This window comes from Artemia sp. Qi Xiang Cuo, chromosome 8 (assembly GCF_049724085.1).
Source record: "Artemia sp. Qi Xiang Cuo chromosome 8, ASM4972408v1, whole genome shotgun sequence".
NCBI classification, from domain to species: Eukaryota; Metazoa; Arthropoda; class Branchiopoda; order Anostraca; family Artemiidae; genus Artemia; species Artemia sp. Qi Xiang Cuo.
This window is the reverse complement of record NC_142801.1, coordinates 6061032-6084695: the sequence shown is the minus strand read 5'-3', so window position 1 is coordinate 6084695 and position 23664 is coordinate 6061032. Positions and strand designations below refer to the sequence as shown.

At 34.3% G+C, this 23664-nt stretch overlaps 1 protein-coding gene across 1 annotated transcript in view; it reads right to left on the bottom strand.

The window, feature by feature from the left end:
• The window catches only part of LOC148949096 (cytoplasmic dynein 2 heavy chain 1-like), a 177335-nt gene that overhangs the window by 28074 nt on the left and 125597 nt on the right, over window positions 1-23664 (bottom strand). Inside the window, exons 11-12 of the mRNA XM_089092623.1 lie at window positions 17279-17412; window positions 2502-2625 (exon numbers count right to left, since the gene is read on the bottom strand). Of these exons, the coding sequence (XP_088948749.1) occupies window positions 2502-2625; window positions 17279-17412 (258 nt within the window). The remainder of the gene's footprint in view (window positions 1-2501; window positions 2626-17278; window positions 17413-23664) is intronic.

The following is a 23664-nucleotide window of genomic DNA, read 5'->3' as shown; positions in this document are numbered from 1 at the left end:
ACACCAAAACCTTAAAAATCTATACTCTTCAATTATATTATTATATTTAATGACAACCACTTTGATGTCATTTTGTCATTTTGTGACACAAAATGACAGAAATCAGTCCTATGCTGTGATGTGATCTCTTTGTTACCTAAAAAGAACACCAGAACCTTAAAAACCTATTCTCTTCAATCATATTATTATATTTAATGACAACCACTTTGATGTCATTTTGTCATTTTGTGACACAAAATGACAGAAATCAGTCCTATGCTGTGATGTAATCTCTTTGTTACCTAAAAAGAACACCAAAACCTTAAAAACCTATACTCTTCAATCATATTATTATATTTAATGACAACCACTTTGATGTCATTTTGTCATTTTGTCATTTTGTGACACAAAATGACAGAAATCAGTCCTATGCTGTGATGTGATCTCTTTGTTACCTAAAAAGAACACCAGAACCTTAAAAACCTATACTCTTCAATCATATTATTATACGTAATGACAACCACTTTGATGTCATTTTGTCATTTTGTGACACAAAATGACAGAAATCAGTCCTATGCTGTGATGTGATCTCTTTGTTACCTAAAAAGAACACCAGAACCTTAAAAACCTATACTCTTCAGTCATATTATTATATTTAATGACAACCACTTTGATGAAAACGTCCATGAAATTTTCTTCCCAAGAAAGAAAAACACAAGAAACAAAATTAAGACAAATCCACGCCCTTCCTTCTTAAAAAAAATATGTATCATATTCAGGGCTTTGAAACCTCCTTAGAAACCCGGCCCTTTCCAAAACATTGTCGCAATTTTTTTTTACAGATAATAGTCCTTTTCGGTGCCCCCCCCCCAACTTTCAAAATATTGCAAGTATTTTGACGCTATTAGCTTTTGATGGTTAAACTAAACAGCGATGACTGTTACGCGTTTGGAATCAAATAAAAAATAGCTGGCTGTTTTGGTATGTTTACTGCTATCATGGGTGGTAAATATTTCCCTTTTTAAGTTTCAGCTTGTTGAAAACGATAACTTTCAACTTATTCTTCCTTTTTGTTCCCGTTCATTCACCCTACTGTTACTTCCTGTTTGTCTTGACTTGATTGTGAAATAAAAACAAGGTTAGAAAAAATTATTGTGAGCCACTTAGAATTTCTTACAATTACAATTTTTCCCTTAAAAAAGAAAACAATTTTTTGTTTTAATTTCAACAAGTAAAATACGTTGAAAAAAAAATGTTAAGTAATAAGGTAATTGATGAAATAAATTACAGCAAATATTATTTCAAGTCTTTTTTTGTTAGCAGAAAATACTGAACAATTCTGATTCATATTTCAGTTTCCATGTAGTTCCAAAAAGTTATTCTAGTATTTTGAACTAAATTACAATCCATCTCAAATTTAGAGTTTTAATTGATTTTATTTTGCACTTTGGTCATTGAAGAGTTCTAATAAATTTAATTCTTTCTCTATCCCCAAAAAGAAGCTAATACACCCTTTGGGTGGATCTAAAAGTTTCCCCGTGGGTGCATCTTAGGTCTATTCATGCGAGAAAGCTGTAGTTTTCTAAGATTTTTGTTTAACTTGCTTCAAAATCAGGAAATTTTTGCGTTTTTTTCAGTGCTGTCACGTTAAGCAATAAAATAAATAAGAAAAATAAGTATTTTAACTTGATAATGGTTTTGGTTTGTAACAATCGAAATATTAACAATATACTGATTCACAAAGACAACTAGACCGTCAAAGAAAACTAAATCTTCTCAAGCAGTTTTGTGCCACATGTTTTAGCTTATTTTTTACTGATCTTTCCCCCACGTTTCTTTATCTTTAAATTTAGCCCTGCCACTAATAATGCTGCATAGAGAGGTCTTGCTCCTTAAAAACTGAACTTTTTCTCTGATTTTCCTAAGATATATCTGTGGCGTTAAGCAAAATGGGCGTAAGTCTACTTTTTTCCGAAAATGAATTGACAATATGGTTTATAAGGGCTCGAAGAGATCTATCGATTGGCCTATTGAAAATGGACTTATCTTTATTTATGGCCGAATCATAAAGTGTTCCAAAAGGGCGTAACAAAGAGTGTAAATCTCTTATTTTCTAAGTAACAAACAATTCAGCAATTTCAACATTTCCAGCGAATTACAAGCAAAAATTTCACTAGGAATCAATGTTTAAAGTTTCAAGTTTCTTAAATTTCTGATTTATGAGAAAGGCTTTTTCATTGTGCATTTTTATTTTCATTTTGCTCTCATGTAAAATCATAAAAAGTGGACTTACGACAAATTTGCTTAACGCCACAGATATATGACTGTGTAAGTCTCTACCGAATTCAAACAATTAGATTTCGTTATTACTATATTTAGTATTTTAGTAAATAAAAAGAGATTTCCTATATTTTATTCAAAACAGGATTTCATTGTATTTCTTAGACATGAATAGCTTCAAATTGTTTTAAAGTTCTCCTCCTCCTTCACAGAAAAAACTAATAAATTCTTCGAGGACTTACTTTTTCGTATAATTTCGTTGTGAGATTGGCAAATTGTTGAAGAGCTGACGTTGGAATTAGTTTTTCACCAAGTTTTTCAAACGCCAAATAAATAATTCTTCTCTCCTCTTCAGAAGAAGGTGACCTAAAAATGTATAAAAACTATTGATTTGAACAGCAAAGAAGTGTTAACTCTAAGTCAAGTCCCACCGATGAAAATCAGAACTTGTTGACGAAACTTACTAAGAAAAACAAAGATGAATTTCCACAACCCCAAATTAAAATGACTTTTGTAAAAACCCTCTCACAAAACTGGGACTTTTTGGTATTTGTTGGAGTTTAAATTTTTTGTAAAATCCATGTACCAACTAACCCAAAATATAGCCCATGATTGTTGGACTTTGTTTCGTAAGATAGCATATTCATTGGTATCAGTATGTCTAAAAGGGGGGAATTTGCCACCTTTTCCCAAGATTCTTCTCCCCACCCTTAGATTTTGAAAAACACCTCTTTTTTTACATTTTCGTGAAGAAATGATTTTATTTTTGTATTTTCGGCAAAAAATTGAAAAAGCAACAACCCCCTCAATACGGCCTGGCACCTGGACTTCCGTGAATTGGCACTGAATATCAAAAGAATCGAATTTTGATGCTTATTCAAAATATATAAATTTCATGAAGTTTAATATTACCCATCAAAAGTTTCAAAGAAAATTTGCCCAATATTTGAAAAAAAAGAGAAACACCCCAAAAACGTCAAGCGATCCAATGGAAATCAAACCATCATACTCAGAATATGAGATAATTCTACTGTCGAAGTTTCAACCTCCTAAATACAAAAATGAGGAATTCTGCATATTTTCGGCAGAAGAAAGATCATGGAGGAGTGTTTATTTGTTTTTTTTCCCAAGGGGTGATCGTATTAAACCAGTGATCCCAAAGGATCAGGAGAGGGATAATTTGATTAGAAATTAAAAGTTCTAGTGCCTTTTTTAAGTGACCAAAAATATTGGAGGACAGCTAGCCTCCCGCTTACGCTCATTTTCCCCAAAAGTCAACCAATCAAAATTTTGGGATAGCCATATTGTTCACCGTCGTACAAAAATCTAATAACTATGTCTTTGAGGATGACTTAACCCCCCCCCCCCCCACAGTCCCTGGGGAAGGGCTACAAGCTATGAACTTTGCCCATTGTTTACACATAGTATTAGTTATTGGGGAAATATACAAATTTTTTTGGAGGGGGGATTTTCCTGGTGGGGAGATTGCATGGGAGGATCTTTCCATGGAAAAATTTTTCATGGGGGAAGGGAATTTTCCATGGAGATGAACTGGACTTCCCGGCATTGTTTAATAAATATTCAGAAGTTAAATTAAAAAAAATCCTTGTTTTAACTGAAAGTAAGGAGCAGTATAAAGCTTAAAATGAACAGAAATTATTACGTATACGAAGGGATTGCCCATTCTTTACGCCATACGCTCTTTACTCTAAAGTTTTTCATAGAACTTTTAAAATACTTCTTAGTCATATATTTATTTTTATATCATTCGAACAAAAAGTCAAACTTTAGCGAAAAAGAGCGAGGTATTGAGGAGGGGGCCACCCCCTAATATACGTAATAATTTCTGTTCGCTTTAAGTTTTAGTGTTGCTACTTACTTTCAATTTGATTTTTTTTTAATTTTATACAGAAGAACCAATTAAGTTTTGCTCTCTTTTCAGTAGCCAAGAGTTTGATACTGCAATATACAGTTGCAGGTAAAATATAGGTATTGTTTAGTGTCCCTTTCTGACACAAGTGTAAGCTATAATGTGATTAGCTAAGAAATGTGACGATTGACATCACAGAAATAAAAAAATAGAGTAAATGTAAACTTTTCAACAAAGAAGTAGAAGATACTAGTCTCTTTTTAAATTTCAAGTTCGAGTTTTGCTTTTAATACAAGTTCGAGTTACATTTTTTTTTCGTTATCAATTACTTATTTACTGAATTTTGTAAACTTCATTCGTTGTGCTAATGATTTTTGTTTAGATTCTAACATTTTTGGCTTGAAAAACGAATACGGCCATTTTTTTCAATATAAATATATATATATATATATATATATATATATATATATATATATATATATATATATATATATATATATATATATATATATATATATATATATATATATATATATATATATATATATATATATATATATATATATATATATATATATATATATATATATATATATATATATATATATATGTATTAGATTCAGAGTTCGTTGTGTTAAGACCTTGCTTTTGGATATTAACCTTTTAATAAAGTAAGGTTTCAGCCTGTGCGATTCCCTAGCTTATTTTATTTACTTGCTATTGACGTTTTTGCTGCTTGAACTTGAATTCCCTTGGGATTTAGTGACTTAGTAAGTACTGAGATTCAGACAGAAAGATCTAATTACCTTAGAGGATTGTACTATTTGTGCATAGCAGCGATACTGATAGCATATATTAGGCAATAAGCAGAAGAGGGGAGGGTTCCTGCCGCAAGCGCTATATGTACCTGCCGGTATTTAGTTACCCTTAAATTGCGGGGAATTGGTGAGTGGGTCCCGCAAGGCCGTATCCAGGGGGGGGGGGGGTTACCCGGTTTGAGCCCCCCGCCCCCCCGAAATTTTCGACCGACTCGAAAATAAGTCGAAAATTAGTAAAACCTAGGTAAAAATCAGTGAAATTAGTCGAAAACTGAGTCAAAAATTAGTAAACCCCCCCCCCAAAAAAAATTCAAAAATTATTAAACCCCCCCCCCCCTGAACAAAAATTCTGGATACGGCCCTGGGGTCCCGACGCCTCCCTTGTTCCTAGTATTGTGTGATTCAGTGGACTTTGGCTGTTTTTGTGTGAAAGTAATGACTGAAAAGCTGGTATTCAACCCAGTTCTGAACTTTTTGAGCAGATCAATCACTGAAGGGGTGAAATTCGATCAGATTGTGAAAAGTGCAGTAAACTATTTCGAAAATTGTACAATCATACGAGCTAAAAAGACCCTTCACAGCGAGTTGGACATTCAAAGCCGGATGGTTTCGTTTGCGAAAGATTAGAACAACATTACTGATATGTGCAAGTCGCTAGTCTCTGCAGCAAAGTAAAATGTCCCGATCACGAAATTTGTGATATTTAGTCCGTGTGAAGTACCTGCCATCGGTAAGGCAGTTCACGCTACAGTGTTTTTGGGAAGATTTTTATTTGAATAAATCAACATAACAAAAAAACATATACCCCCAACAGAGAGCAAAGCTCGTAAAATTGGGTATTAATAATAATAATAAAAAAAAAAAAAAAAAAAAAAAAACAAAAAAAAAAAACATTTCCTCATCATAACAAAAGAGAGAAAGAAAAAAAACCTGGTTAAAGAAAAAAACAAAAAACATAACAAACATAAATAAAACAAACGCTGGACAAGTGGGGCATGGAAGGCTATCCCAACATGGGTAACAAATATAAACAAAAAAAATAATAATAATAATAAAAAAAATTTCTATTCCACCATCACAGGTCAATACATAATTTTAATATTTTCTTCCTTAGAACTGATATTTGCCGAAATGACTCAATTTGAATTCTATCTTTCAGCCTATATTTATTTGAAATAAATGGTATTTGGTATCTAATTGAAAATCTAGATCTTTCACAATTAACAAAGGGAATTCGATATGTTCCAGAACACCTAAGAGCCGAAGGAGGGGGCAGAATCAACAGAGATTTTTCATAAAAATAACTACTAGGATCTTGTATTTTAAAATCCCATATTGATATATTAAGTTCTCTTATATGTTTCAGATCTAATAAATTCAAGAAAAGAAATAATGTTTCAGTTTCCGATGCATCTCTAAGTTTTGATGGACGATGTAAAAAATTTCCAAGTATTCTCACTGCTTTATTTTGAAGGATCTGTAGGGGTTTTATATGCGTCCAAAAAGTATTTAAATAAATAATTGTGCAATAATTTAAATAAGGAGCAATCAAAGAATGATAAATTATTTTTAAAATTGAAAATGGAAAAACATGTTGCAAACGATACATAGACCCAATATTTTGCGAAAGTTTCACCCTTAAATGATCAATATGAGTTTGAAATGACAAAAGGGGATCAATAAAAACTCCTAAATAACGATATGATTGAACTCTACGTATTTTATGCTCACCAACTTGAAGCTCCTGACATGAAATTTTTTTAGTAGCACGTTTTGAATGACCAAAAACCATAAATTCAGTCTTCTTAAAATTCGGTACTAAATAATTAGATACAAACCATCGATTAACTGAACTAACAGTGTTAAACAGATTTTGAATCAATGTAGATGAATCCTTCGCTTTAACAGAAACAGCTGTGTCATCTGCGAATAAAATTGCAAGACCATTATTTCCCTGCAAACATCGTGGGAGATCATTAATATACATCAAAAATAAAAGCGGACCTAATACCGATCCTTGTGGGACACCAATATCTTCAAGATCATTTAAACTAGACAAATGTCCATCAACATCTACCACGATTTTACGTCCATAAAGGTATGATCTTATTATTTCTAGTACTTTCCCTCTTATACCGGAATTTTCCATTTTATCAAAAAGAATTTCATGGTTTAAAGTGTCAAATTCTTTTTTAACATCATAAAAAACAGTATATACATGATAATTAATATCTAAGCAGTCATTTATTTATAATAAAATATCTGCAACTGCTTGTTCCGTCGAATGGCCTGCCCTAAATCAAAACTGATGTTTGGTAAAAAAATTTATTTTATCTAGATAATTAGTAATCCTTCCTTTTAAAATTTTTTCAAATACTTTAGATAATGGTGATAAAATTGCAATAGGACGATAATTATTTGTATCAGATTTATCTCCTTTTTTATGCAATGGTATTACACGTGCAATTTTCCATCTTTTAGGAAATGTACCTGAGAAAATACATAAATTTAAAATATGAAGCAATGGTTCAAAAATTTCACCTGCAATATTTTTTAGCAAATTAGTTGAAAGTTCATCATATCCCAATGAATTACCATTTTTTAAATTCTTAATGACCTTTTGAAATTCTGCAAAAGTAACCGGGGCCATAAATATGCTCGTATCTTCAGTGGGCGGTATATATTTTTTATGCGACCTTGGGGAAGAAAGGTCAACTTCTCCTGAAACAACAGATGATCCAATACTAGCAAAATATTCACTAAACTTCTTAGCAACAGCTTGTGGTCCTCTAAATTCTTTACCATTAATATCAAATAACACTTCAGGGTGTAACAACTTTTTATTTCTTCCAATTTTATCTTTAATTAAACTCCAAGTTTTTCTAGGGGAATCTGAATTTCGAAAAGAATTTTCATAATAACGTCTTTCAATTACTCTAAGGATCCTTACCAGCATATTCTTATAATTTTTAAAACGAGTTATATTTATTTCCGTGGGATATTTTATTCTAATTTTATATAAACGATTTTTCTCATTAATAGATCTCAAAAGTGATTCATTTATCCAAGGTTTTTTTGGGGTAAGTTTCTTTCCTCTTGGGCTTTTATATGGGCAAAAAAGATCAAGCTTTTCATTCATAATATAATAAAATTTATCTAATGATTGGTTCGGATCCTTCTCATCAATTACAGGACTCCAATCAACATCACCAAGCCCTTCTTTTAACCTTAACACATTTTTATGTGAAAAATCTATACGCTTGGTTTGATTTTTTTATTATGCGGAAAATTTATAAGAAAATCAGACATAATTATACAGTGGTCAGATGAATCATCAGGAATAATAAATGTATTAACAGCACTATAAGGTGAAAAATTATTATCAATAAGTGAAAATGATGTATCAGCTATTCTAGAGGGAACAAAACATACGGGGTTTAGTCCATAAGATAGTGGGCCCTCCAAAAACTGCAAAATATTTCTATCTATTCTATTCTGATCTGCAGATAGGAGTTTCATTAAATCAATATTAAAATCACCCATAACTAAATAAGGAGTATTAAGACTAGCTAATTTATCCAACATACTTTCAAAATGATTTTTAAATTCTATCTGGCTGGATGACGGAGTACGGTAAATAACTGCAATTAAAAACTTCCGATTATTTGGAAAAGAGCATTCAACTACACAAGATTCAAAAATTATTTCAATATTCATTGGCAAAAAATCAATCCTTATACGTGCTGGTATGCAATTTTTAATCAAAACACCTAGACCCCCTTGTTTTTGTCTTTTCCGACCGATGTGAAAAAATTGGTAATCTTTTACATGTATATTTTCAATTGAAAAATCATCTAAAAAAGTTTCACATAGGCCTAATATATCTGTATCTGAATCCGACAAAAAAGTTTCAATCACATCCTGCGCAGTCCTCCAACCCCGGCAATTCCAAAACGACATCCTACTTGTATTTACATTTTTTCTTACCAGCTCATTCATAAATATATATTGATTTTTTGGGATATCAAAATTACTAGAAGTATCTTCATCATCACCAGCTACAATAGTTTGAAAAATTGACTGAAATGAAAGAGAATTCCGCTCAAATTCTTTTAACCTTGATGATGGAATTTCACGATTATCTCTATCCATTATCAAATATTAACCCCACTTTAAGAGAAACCACACCATGCCCCAAAAGACCAGCAAACCATAATAAAAAATAACAATTAAAAAAACAAAACAAAAAAAAAGTAATCTCCATTCCAAGTCGTTTTCCCTCAGTACGATTAATCTGCGCAACTTTTAATTTAGAAACATAAATATCTTCATCAAAACCAAAAAACACGACTACTGTTTCCAGGCCTAGTATCACTGAAAGCCAAGACCAATCCATAAGAACTCCAATCACAACCCGGCACGCTCCGCACCGCGCTATACATTATACACCATTAATACTTTTTCTCATTTTGTTTTTTTTACAGTTACATTTTTTTTTTTTTTTTTTACAGTGGTGTCCAAAGTAAATGAGCTCTCCAGAAAATTGGATGAATTTATGCTATATAATAGCCACTCTACAGTCACCCTGCCAGATAAATCTCAATCGTCCCAAATCGCACCCCCGATGCCGTTTTACTCTGTGATACTCAAAGACCCTCCAACAGACTTAAAATGCCCAAGCGAACGCAAAGCATTTATCGACAAACTGTGCCCATGTCCAGACGGCGATATAACCGAGTTACGCCGCTCTAATACCGAGTGGAAACTCGTGGTTCGTTCTAAGCAAACCGCGAGCCAGATAGTGGATGTAGCTAGACGTGCGAAACCGTCACTCAACATCTCCTTCAAGGAACCTACTGTTTTAGCTTCGATCATGCGAGTGCCGGAGGATCTAGACGAACAGTCTCTTAAACAGATAATCCTTAAGTGCAATAAAACCCTACAGTGTGGCAAGTCTCGAACATTTAAAGATTACTTTCCGACACGAAATGACCTCGATACCTTTCTCAAAGTCTCAGTGAAAATTGGATATGAATACCTCCCAGTCGATGAGTTCGTGTTCTTGTCTCGGCGCTGCTTTAATTGCCACGCAATTGGTCACCTAGCCACAGATTGTAAGAACGGTTCATTATGTTCCAAATGCGGCTCCGCCGATCACAAATCTACGTCCGATACCCCGTGTCAGAAGGCAGCTTTACGTTGGTTGCAAGAAGCAGGGTCATACTTGCTATAGCGTGAAGTGCCCTAAAAACCGTAAACCCTCGTACTAATGACCTCGTCACTAACTTTCTTATCGTGGAATATAAACGGCTCTTTTATTAATAAACTTCAGGTTCTGGAAAGCCTCCGTTCTGAGTTTAGTGTGATTTGTCTCCAGGAACGTTTTGTTTCTAAACATGGTCTGAACATACTTTAGCTTGAGGATATGACAACTTATTGTGTACCCGCTAGACAGCTGAAGAATAGAGGCCGAACCTCAGGTGGACTTATTACGTTTGTGAAATCAGCTCTCCGTTCTAGTATCTTCGAAGCAAATGATTATTATCTAGCTGTGAAAGTGGATTGTTCTGTGTGTATTAGTGTGTATCTTCCCACAGACTACAATAATGACCAGTCTGAGCGTAAATTTGCGCTATCTTGTGAAAAACTAGGTTCATGTATAGACAAAATTCGACACTTAGGTTTACCTTGCATTATAGCCGGTGACTTAGTTGTAATCTGTCCGACCCGAATTCTCAAGCTTCACCGTGTAAAACACTAGTTAAGGGCTTGTTTAGTGATTTCTTGTGTGTTTTAGATAAATCTTCCGATTTCACGTATGTTCACACGTCCTCGCAAACTTCCGACCTGGACCACGTTGTAGTTTCGTCAGATTTGCGAGCGGATATAGTAAAGGTTGTGTTTGATTATCAGTTGTCTGATCATCGTCCCCTAACTTGCTCTGTCGGTATGCCATCTTCTGGTCACCAAACCAAACCTATTGCTCCTTCAGCACCTCGACACCGTCTTAACTGGTAGAAAATTGATCAAGCCTTATTCATCGAGTCGGTAGATTAAGTCCTGAATAAAATCAGCGTCCCATTTCATCTCCTTCAGAAGTCACTCCAGCTACCTCAAAAAGAGGTTTCGATTTGTCTAGATATATATTGCGCAGAAATCTGCCATGCTCTCCGCTTCGCAGAAAAATAATCTGCTCCTTTGCAACGAATTCGTAAAGGAATCTTTCCCGGGTGGTAGTCAAATCCAGATCTCGTCATTTCATGTAGTCAAGCAAAATTTTGGTTTTCAGTATGGAAAGAGTGTGGACGTCTGAATATGGGTCTTGTGAACAGCATACGAATTACCACGAAGCGAAAGTTTTCTAAGGCCCTGGCTCGGCATTGGAAAAATCTAGTCAATCCTTATTCTGCCCGTCTCAAACATGATAGAAATATGATCTTCAAGTTTGTCTCTCGTTCTGCAAAAAATTGTTCTTCACCATCTCCAGCCGGCATCCCTGAAGATGAATGGTATGCCCATTACGAATCGGAGTTCTCAGCTCCTGAACCCTCCATCGAACAATCTTATGATTCTGCCTTAGATCAATTTCTATCTTCTCATCCCGATGAAGATTTTATCGTCAGTACCCGCTCTGTTGAAGATGCCATCTGTAGACTCAAATGGAAAGGCTCATCGGGCATTGACGAAGTCAGTGTGATCCACTTGAAACACGAAGATAAACTTCTAGCGGCCATCTGTCTCTGCTTATGCAGATGATTTTCTCTCAAGGGATTGTTCCTGCATCGTTCTGCATCGGAGATCTGACTCCCATTTCTAAAAAGGGAAAATCTGAAACTCCATGTACAGCATTCCGTCCGATAACTGTAGCTACGTCACTGTGCAAGCTCTTCGAGTTACTGTTTATACAGGAACTAGAAAAAGTATGCTACACTCCTCCGCATCAGTTCGGCTTCAAGCGAGGAACTGGATGTGCTGATGCCTTAACAGTCGTTGCTAATGTCTTGATAGATGCCAAATCTTCTGGAGAGACCCTTTCTTTGGCAGGACACGACATTAGACGTGCATTCGACTCTCTTGTCCATGCTGCGATGCTTTTGAAGGCCGGTAAACGTGGTTTGAATCTAGCTGTCATTCGTTCTCTCGGGAATCTGTATTCTAGATTACGGATCCGACTGAAGCTACCTCCTGACAAGGGTTTGACCCCCATTCTGCGCACCCGACTTGTTCCAGTCAAGAAAGGAGTGCGTCAAGGAGCAGTCACCTCTCCTGACCTTTTCAATAACTATGTCCTTGATGCACGAGATCAATGTCCATCTTCACTGATTCTGTCATTTGCTAACTTGTCTTTGGTATGTTACGCAGACGATACCCTGAATCTTAGCCAAACTTTTCAGTGGGAAATCGATATATTCGAAATCCTTGAAGCCAAATATCTTAAAGTTGGACTTCAGTTCAACTCTTCAAAATCGGAAATCGTCCTATTCAATTGAAAAACTGATTTTTGTGTTCCTACCATGGCCCTTGGTTCTAGCTCTCTCCAGCCAGTGGGTCACCTCATTCATCTAGGTTTACCCATAGGTTCGTGCATCCGTCACACCCGAAAACTTCTCCTCGAACAGCTTAAACGACGAATTTCAGCGTCTTACGCTTCAGTTGTATCGTGCAAACTCCGATTCAACCGGCTGCTTCTAGCAAGCTTGTATAACGCCATCGCTCTTCCTCGCATTTTATATGCCACGCCCTTCTGGAAACTTCTCACTAAAACTGACCAGAATATAATTAGAGCGATGTATTTTCGTTTTTGCGAAGTATTTCCTTCGTCTACCTCCGTGGTATAGGAATTCGCATGTAACTGAAAATTTTAAAGTCGCAGACCCTGACGTCGCCGTCGCTAGACGAATAGCGAAGCATAATAGAAAAACACACCGAAATCTATCCGAATGGTCCCATCTGCTCATTCAGTGAATCAGTGATTCGTTTTCTTTGTTGGTTCAGTTTGTTATAGTTAGTGTCTTCTTTTTTTCTTTTTTCTTATAAGTGCTCCGTCTTGTTGTATGTTGATTTGGCGGGTTTTTCAATAAATAAATAAATATTAAATACCTTTTTTCAAGGTATAATACCAGCATTAAAGACTAGAAAATATATTTTATTAGCCCATTTTCGTTTTTCTACACGTGTATAGACTTCGTTTTATTTTCCTCTATAAAATTACCCCAAAGGCACTTAAGCAGGACGAGTGTATTTGGTCATTGCTCATCCTAATATTATAAGTTGTAAAAATGTATCCTTGTTTTCTAATGTCTTATATAAATCACTTTCGTTTTGCATTCTTTAGCTTGAACTCCTGGACCAAAGTCTTCGCTTGTACCAACCATGACTGGCATTAATCGGTAGTGTTTTAACTGTCCTCCCATTCTCTAGGGTTTTCTGAAGGAACCCCTGAAGCGACCAAACTGATAATCGTTGAAATACTTGAGCCAATATGACCGTTCTTTTACTCCCCTTTGTGCTAAGATCTTACATCTTTTGACAAAGAACGCTTAAAAGTGAAATCTAAGAACTAAGATCGTACATCTTACAGGTTTCTTTTTCAAACGTCTTCCATCATTCTGCTTTGACCAGTGGTCTAAGAACAATGATGAGCATTTCATCAAAGTTCTCTCATCATTGTTCTAGATGGCAGAAAAATGGCGTTCTTTGCATTTTTGCTAACATCAGTGAGCTCTAAGTTCTTAGAACAAAGATGAGTTAAAAGAACCAAAATCTTTGCAGAAAGATGTGGCATCTTCGATGTAAGATCTTATTGCAAAAGAACGACCCTAATATTTATCAGATGATGACCAATTTTGAGTTTGTATTGCTTATCTTGTTCATCCTTCGTGTTTTCGGCTTTCATTTATTGATAGTACACGTTTAGGAACGTTAGAAATTGATTAGAACGTTTTAAAGTATGGCTTATGTATCTGATACTCGATGCTTTAAAGTTTCAGACCTTTACCATTATAGTTACACTTGCCCTCTCGAAACTGTAATGAAGCCTTTTAGCTGATTGGCTGAAAAGACAAATCTGAATGTCGAACTCTAACAATTCAGAAACTGATGTTCTGACGTTCTAATTTGACTCCTTAAATTGTTCACCTCAGAGAACTCTTGAGAAAGCAGAAAAAAAAATAAAAGCCTAAAATTTTTCTCAATCTTATAGCAGTTAGCAATAAAAACGCTTAGAATTAAAACGACCCCAGAAAATTAGCTTGTAAAATATTCAGTAAGTTTCAAGTTTATTCTTTGAATTGACCTTTGGAAGTAGAATAATTGTTTGCTTTTTTCTAGGATTAAAAGAGCATTTACATACCTTAACATTTATTCCAAACTCTCCTTAGATTTACTAAGGAGTCCCTCAGGGGCTATTGCTAGGCTCCTTTTTAATTCAAGTAATAATCAACAATCTAAGCGTTAAATTTTCGAACAGATGGTAGCTTAATGATGATTTACATCTATAAGGTACGTTTACAAATTTAAAAGATGTACCCCAATTGATATTTTCTAACTTATTTATATTATAAAATTTTATTTTAATATATTTTAAATATAATAAAATTTTTATTTTAAAATTTAAATATAATATAACTTTTATTAAAATAAAGATGAAAGAAAAAAAAATCTGTTAATAAATGTTTGTGAAATTGCATCTTAGAAATGATTTCATTCCTAAACACAGTTGCCAGAAACCCACATCCCAAGCTTTTCCTCAAAATTCAATGGTTCTAAAATTTGGAGTTAAAGTTTTTTCATCGTTTTATATGTCCAATAACCAAGACCACTTCCAAAGTCTGGTATCCTAGGCTCTCTGAATAAATATCCGACAGTTTCAAGAATATTTAACATAATAAAAAAAAGCAAAAAAAACTTTAATGAAACAGCAAAAAAAAGACAGATAGTTTTCTTCTTCGAGGATCCAACTTGACTAAACTTCAGAAAATGAGGAAAAAAAGATACCTAAGTATGACTAGCAGCACTTTCACCAATTTTCCCTTTTCTCCGGTCATTTTTGACCTTAAATCTTGTCTCTTTGGGTCTCTTTCAACTATCATTACCGTTTCAGTCCTGTCAAATTTAAGCAGAAAGATACCAACAATTCTTGCTCCCTACGTTATCAAAATTTTTTACGAGTAATTTAGTTTCCACTTCTCTGTAACTTTTTTAATTTCCTTTGTTTGTCTACTAGTTTTTGCGCTTATCCTTGGATATTTAAAGATTATCGTCTTCAATCCGGATATATCGTTCTGTATGTAGTATGTTCAAATATTGATTTCTTATTGTTTTTAATCCAAGTAAGATTTATTTTTATTTTTACGTAACATCGCTACTACTTTTAAGAATTGTGTTTTAATTAGATTTTATGTTTAAATTACGATTAAAAATTTCTTTATTTTCAAACATATATTGTATTTGGCTCTGTCAGAACTTTCAATAGTCTAGGGAAAAAAACACAAAAAATAACAAATAAAATATAATCTCATCCTTCTTCAAGTAAAGTCAAAATTTTTAAACAGAGAATAAAAGGGATTACAAATAATGTACAATATAAGATAAATAAAATATAATAAAAGATAATTAAATATAATAAAATTACCATTTAATGCAATAAAAGGCACATTTAAGTATTATATATGACAAATATAATTGAATTACTCTAAAATTAAACATAATTAATAGATATAAGCGTCCTATACTTCTATTTTACAAAGTGTGCCTTATCTCATTGGTTTTTATGTGTGGCCTATCAAAAAGTTCGTGGTAACGAACTGTAAGTAAGGAGTGACCCGGCTCAATGGTAACCGAAACTCTAGAAAACAGGATTTTGATACCAATAGACACATCAAAAGAATTAGATTTTAATGCTGATTTCAAATATATAAGTTTCACTAAGTTTAGTCCTACCCATCAAAAGTTAAGCACCTCAGAAAATTTGGCAGATTTTCAAAAAAGGGGAAAGACCCCCTTAAGTTATAGAACCTTAATGAAAATCACACCATCATATTCAGCGTATCAGATAAACCTAATGTAGAGGTTTCAAGCTCCTATCTACAAAAATGTGGAATTTTGCATTTTTTTTTCCAGAAAAAAGATCACGGATCCGTATTTATTTATTTATTTTTTTCCCAGGGGTGATCGTATCGGCCCAGGGGTCCTAGAATATCGTGAGAGGGCTCATTTGAACGGAAATTAAAAGTTCTAGTGCCCTTTATAAGTGACAAAAAAACTGGAGGGCAACTCGGCCCCCTCCCACACTCATTTTTTCCCAAAGTCACCCGATCAAAATTTTGAGATAGCCATTTTGCTCAGCATGGTCAAAAATACGATAAATATGTCTCTTAGGGTGACTTAACCCTCGGAAGTCCCCAAGGGGAGTGGTGAAAGTTATGAACTTTACCCAATGTTAACATATTGCATTGGTTATTGGGAAGTATACAGACGTTTTCAGGGGGGATTCTTTCTGGTGGTGGGGGGGGGGGTATATCGAGAGTTATGTAGGAGGATATTTCCATGAAGGAAGTTTTCATGGGGGAATGGAAATTGCTATAAAGGGGGTGTCGGATTTCCCAGTATTATTTAAAATAAGATCAGAAATGAAATATAAGAAAAAACAAGTTTTTCAACTGAAAGTAAGGAGCAACATCAAATTTTAAAACGAACAGAAAATATTACGTATATGATTGGGTTCAACCCCTAGTAAGTACCTTGCTCTTTAAGCCAAAGATTTTTTAGTGCTTTCATAAGAGCTATTTATTCTAAATAACGGCGTTTGTGATTAAGGGATCATTTTGAAATAATTGGGGACAGCTCCTTTCATATACGGAATAATTTCTGTTCATTTTAAGTTTTAACGTCGTTCCTTACTTTCAGTTAAAAAAAACTTCTTTTTTTTATATAATTTTCATAAAACAATCACACTTTTCTTCATTTTTTAAAAGAAAAATGTCACGAATTAATAAAATCAGGTAAGTCAATGCTTCTTGGTTGACTAATGATAAGCACCGAAACTAGACGGAAAAGAAAATGAAACTTCCGGAGAGAAAAATATCAATTCCTGCAAAAGGAAAAGATTTTTAAGTCACAAACATTTTTACAAGGAAATTCTCTGTTTCTCTGTTATTGTCTCGCAAACCATATACCGTAATCCTTGCCATTACCAGAAACTTTTTTTGGCAAGAAAACTCTCTGTTTTTTGTTATTGTACCACAAATTGTATATCATAATTGTTGCCATCACTATGAACATTTTATACATATAGACTCAATGTTTCTGTATCCACAAAACTGATACTAACCTGATTGTAAGATTTACAGCTCCTCCCATCAATCGTTGATTAAGAATTGCTTCTGTAATGGAGCATACAAATGTGATATTTTCCAGAGAAACCCATTCCAGGTCAACATCATAAAATCCTCCATAAGCATGAAACTTGAAAACAATTGAAAAAAAAACCATTATCATGGAATTTATGCTACTCTAAGAATATTACTACACAATAGTATACTGAAAACCAGGATTGCCACTGAACAACATCGTAAGATTCACTTGCTAAATTTTGTATATTCTGTCAAAATATTCAATCAGCTCTAGTTTTCTGCAGTATTACCTTAGTGGTATGTCTACTATATAACTGGAGTACACATTGAGGGTAACGTCTAATCAAGCTGACTGATCTTTATACTTTTTTGTTCTTTGGAGGGGCTTTTTATGTCTTACTTTGAAGAAATGTTTGGGAAGTTTATTTAATGTACGTATATCAAGGTTATTTATAAAAAAAAATAACAAAATTTTATTTTCTCTTGAAAAAATGGACGGCAACGATTGAAACAACCAGATCTGTTCCCTAAATTTTTGTCTTTAAATGAGATTTGTCTTAAAAATAACCTTTCGATATGCGTATGGAGCTCATTACAGTACGATGTGACTAGGTATTTAAGTAACATTAATCCGGTCAAAATTACATACGGTTCTACAGATGTACGAACAAAAGTCTGTTGGTATTTTAAAGTGATTTATAAATGAGTTTTGTACTATTTATCAATTTGGTGTGTATAAAACTTCAATATCTTTTTGTTCATCAGTTTCCTAGCAAAACATCCTCCCGAGAATATTTTATCCCACGAGAGTCGTTTTTGTGAGCTTCAAAACTTTCCTTTTGATGTAGTTAATATTGTAAATAATTTTGTGGGTCAGGGTAGTCAAAGTTGGATTCTTATTAACAACGTTTGTAATAGTAATAATGTTTAAAATTGGGGAGGGGGTGGTCTCCAAAGGAAATGATTCTCTTACTGCACTTCAACTTTCCCCTTCGAAGGGGATTTTCAGGGTCTTTCCTCGTCGACAAATTTTTCTAAGTCAAGAATTTTGATTTTTTTTTAGCGCGTTTCTCAGGCTTATCCTAAATTATCTGAAATTCACCAGCCAAATGGGATGATTGATAGATCTAAAAATCGTAAAGTTCGTTTTTAGGACATGATTATTGATGAAAACCTGTCTTTCAAACGTCACATGGATTTGATCAAAATGAAGATATGAAGTATTCTCGGTATTTTAAGGAAGCATATCTCTCCAGGATAAATTTTGAAAGTCGTTTTTCACAACTTGACTTAATCTTGTATGTCCTGGTGTCCAACAAAAGGGATGTTGGATTTTTCCCCCCTCCTTTAAAGTCTCATTCCAAGTAATAAAGATAGAAATATCATTCAGGAAACTAATCGTGTTGGAGTTATCCATTTACTCGATGTCTGATCACTTCGTATTCTTTTGAGTGTACATTTTACTTTTTCCCAGCTTTATGGTGACCTCCCATGGCTCCTAAGTGTTTGTGGTGTCTTTTATCTCTGATAAAAAATAATTATTACCTTCTTAATACCAAAAATTATATCTAAATTATTTTTACTCCTTGTGTAAGGTCAGATCCCAATTCTTTAGTGAAGAGTCATGTTTTGTGGAATAAGTCACTCGAGCCAGCTCGACGATGCCACTCTTAGAGGTTGTTGAAAAATTTGATTAAAAATTTTATGCTTTTTAGAAGCTATTTTAATATGTTTATTTGTATTTATTTTTCTTTACATTTGTTCAATATTTCATTTTCTTTTGCCTAGGATTCATTGGAGTCTACGTATTGCATATAACCTTTCCAACCTATTTAATTTCTCTATTCTAAAACTTTCTTTATTCTTCTTTTCTCTCTGTAAGTTAGTATTTTCTTTTAATAAGTGGCTTGCATGTCTTCTCCCTTTTAGAGTATAGTAAAAAACTCGTGTAAATAGTAAAAAAAAACTCAAAGAAATATAACTTTACAACAATGCACATAACAAAAGATTCGAAAACTTTCACTGATTCCAAATATAAAATTTATTAAGTCTAAAACTACTAATGAGGATGTACCCATATGAGAAAAATTCTAGTTTTGAAATAAGGGAGAAACATTAAAGAGGTGAGTAATCTTGACAAAAAGCGCACTGTCAAACTCAATATATCAGCTAACTTCTTTAATGAGATTAATTCGAAAAACTTCTTCCACAAAATAAGTTTTTCAAAGAAAAGTAAAGAACTCCATTAATAAAAAAAGAGCAAAAATAAAATCAAATAATCTATCAAGCGTGAAACTACCATAAATCAGCATCGATAAATAAATGAAATCCAAAACGAACAGAAATTACAATAAATAACCGAGTCAAACTCAAAACGAGCAGAAATTAAAATGAGTAGGGCTCAAAACCCCTATGCCTTCCCAACGCCAGAACATAATTTGCACTTTGCTGAAAAAAATATAAATGTTTTTACTTTTATAATATTAATAAATCAAATAAAATTAACATTTTGGTTAACAAATATCAGTACATGTATATTAAACTGACAAAGCACATTCCATTTGTATTTTTTCAGTAAAGTGCAAATTATGTTTTGCCCTTGAGAAGGCATAAGGGTTTTGAACCCTACTCATGGTAATTTCTGCTCGTTTTGAGTTTGACTCGGTTATTTATTGTAATTTCTGTTCGTTTTTGGTTTCATTTATTTATCGATGTTGATTTGTAGTAGTTTCACGTTTGGTAGATTATTTGATTTTATTTTTGGTCATTTTTTGTTTAATGGAGTTCTTTACTTTTCTTTGAAAAATTAATTTGTGGAATTTTTTTTTAAATTAATTTCCGTTCGTTTTATATTGACATAGTCTTTTCAATGAAAAAGAAAATAATAATTTAAATCTTTTCTTTTTTTAAGACTTTATAGTTTGGCTTGCTATTTGTATGCTGGAGAAAATTTTTCAGCAGTTTTTAACAAAATGCACCCTTTAAAAATCAGGACACAAATAGTAGTATTTAATTTAGTTTTATACCTCCTCTAAAAGACTTGAAATAGTAAACTTGATATGTACCATTCACAAAAAAATCTGTTTACTTTCTTTGATAGATTGCATACACTTAAGCTATTTGGAATTGCTTAAATTTTAAGAGCAGAAGTAGCCCCGAAAGTTTGAATATAATAACCTCAGTTGTTCTTGGGATACTGCTGAGATGCCTTACTGAGAATTAACATTAACACAGTGCATTTTGATTTAATCTCAACTTACAACCTTTGCCCTGGGGACTTTGGGGGGTTTGTCATCCTTAAATACACAATTTCCTGAACTTTCAACTGCGTTAAACAAAATGGCTATCTCTAAACTTTGATTGAATGCGTTTGGGGAAATGGTGGGCATGAGAGGGGGGTCAATTACTCTCCAATCACTTTCGACTATTAAAAAGGGTCATTTCAATTTCCAAACGAATGAGCCCTTTTTGAAATTTTTGCAATAACTTTCTGTATAAGCCTTATAGGCCCCCAAGGCATAACTAACAACCCTTGAACTGAGGGCTCTGATGGGGTTTATCATCCTAAAAGACCTAATTTCCGGAACTTTCGACTACGTTGAACAAAATGGATATCTCAAAATTTTGATGGGATATGTTCGAGGAAATGGTGGGGGTGAGAGGGGGGTTAGTTGCCCTTCAATCACTTTAGACTATTAAAAGGTCACTTGCCCTTTCAATTTTCAATTGAAAGAGCCCTTTTTGATGTTTTACAACATCGTTTTCTATAAAAACCTTGCATGTTCCCAGGGCATAACTTACAACCCTTGCCCTGAAGGTTGTGGGGGGGGGGATGGGTTGTAATCCTTAAAGACCTAATTTCCAAAACTGTCAACTACGTTGAACAAAATGGCTATCTAAAAATTTTGAATGGATGTCTTTGGGGAAAAGGCGGGCGTGAGAGGGGGTTAGTTGCCCTCAAATTACTATCGACTATTAAAAAGGGCACTAGCCCTTTCAATTTCCAATCGAATGAACCCTTTTTTAAGTTCCTACGAAAAAGATTTCAAGAAAAACCTTATATGCCCCCAGGGCATAACTTATAGCCGTTGCCCTGAAGACTGTGGGGTGTGTGTCCTGCTCGAAGGTATAATTTCGTGAACTTTAAACTGCGCGGAACAAAATGGCTGTCTCAAAATTTTGATCGGATATGTTTGGGTAAATGGTGGGCGTGGAAAGGATGTTAGTTGCCTTCCAATCACTTTCAACTATTAAAAACGGCACTAGCCATTTCAATTTACAATCGAATGAGCCCTTTTTGAAGTTTCTACGACAACACATTCTTTAAAAACCTTATATGCCCCCAGGGCATAACTCACAACCCTTGCCCTGAGGGCTGTGGGGGTCTGTCCTCCTCAAACATATAGTTTCTATCTGGAAATCAACAACGCTGAACAAAATGGCTATCTAAAATTTTTGATTGGATGTGTTTGGGGGAAAGGTGGATGAGAGAGGGGGGTTAGTTGCCTTCAAATCACTCTCCACTATTAAAAAATGCACTAGACCTTTGAATTTCCAATCGAATGAGCCCTTTTTCAAGTTTCTATGATAAAGATTTCAATAAAAACCTTATATGCCCCCAGGGCATAACTTATAACCTTTGCCCCTGAGACTCTGAGGGCAGTGTCCTGCTCAAAGGCATAATTTCCTGAACTTTAAACTGCGTAGAAGACAATGGCTATGTCAAAATTTTGATTGGATGTGTTTGGAGATATGGCGGACGTAAAGGGGTGTTAGTTGCCTTCCAATTGCTTTCGACTGTTAAAAAGGGCACTAGCCATTTCAATTTCTAATCGAATGAGCCCTTTTTGAAGTTTCTACGATAATGCGTTCTATAAAAACCTTACATACCCCCAGTGCATAACTTACAACACTTGCCCTGAGGTGGCAAGTGTTGCCACCTCAATGTGCGTCTTTTGAAGTTTTTACGACAACGCCTTCTATATTATCTAAAATCGAATGAGCCCTTTTCGAAGTTTCTACGATGACGTGTTCTATAAAAACCTTATATACCCCCAGGGAACTACTTACAACCCTTGCCCTGAGGGTTGTGAGGTGGTTGTCATCCTGAAAAACCTAATTTACAGTATTTAAAACTACGTAGAATAAAATGGCTATCTAAAAAAAAAACCTTGTCCTACTCAAAAACATATTTTCCAATTGGAAATCAACTGCAAGGAACAAAATGGCTATCTTCAAATTTGGATTGGATATGTTTGGGGAAATGGCGGGCGTAGAAAGGATATTAGTTGCCTTCAAATCACTTTCGACTATTAAAATTGCACTAGCCATTTCAATTTACAATCGAATGAGCCCCTTTTGAAGTTTCTACGACAATACATTATATAAAAACCTTATATGACCCCAGGGCATAACTCAAAACCCTTGCCCTGAGGGTTGTGGGGGACTGTCCTCCTCAAAAACGTAATTTCTATCTGGACATCAACAACGCTGAACAAAATGGCTATCTAAAAATTTTGATTGGATACGTTTGGGGGAAAGGTGGGTGAGAGAAGGGGGTTAGTTTCCCTCAAATAACTTTCGACTATTAAAAAGGGCACTAGATTTTTGAATTTCCATGCGAATGAGCCCTTTTTCAAGTTTCTAGGACAAAGATTTCAATAAAAAATTATACGCCCCCAGGGAATAACTTATAACCCTTGCCCTTAAGACTGTGGGGGAAGTGTCCTGCTCAAAGGTATAATTTCCTGAACTTTAAACAGTGTGGAACAAAATGGCTATCTCAAAATTTTGATTGGATGAGTTTGGGGAAATGGTGGGTGTGGAAGGGGTGCCAGTTGCCTTCCAATTACTCTCGACTATTAAAAAGGGCACTAGACATTTCAATTTCTAATTTAATGAGCCCTTTTTGAAGTTTCTACGATAACGCGTTTTATAAAAACCTTAAATGCCCCCAGGGCATAACTTACAACCCTTGCCCTGAGGGATGTGAGGTGGTTGTCATCCTCAAAAACCTAATTTACAGAATTTAAAAAGACGTTGAATAAAATGTCTATCTCAAAATTTTGATTGAATGCCTTTGGAGAAAAGGTGGACGTGAGAGGGGGGTTAGTTTCCGTCCAATCAATTTCAAATATTAAAAAGGGCACTAGCTCTTTCAATTTCTAATTGAATGGGCCTTTTTGAAGTTTCTACGACAAAGATTTTAATAAAAACTTATATACCCCCAGGGCATAATTTATAACCCTTGCCCTGAAGACTGTGGGGGGAGTGTTCTGGTCAAAGGTATAATTTCCTGAACTTTAAACTGCGTAGAAGACAATGGCTATGTCAAAATTTTGATTGGATGCCATTTCAATTTCTA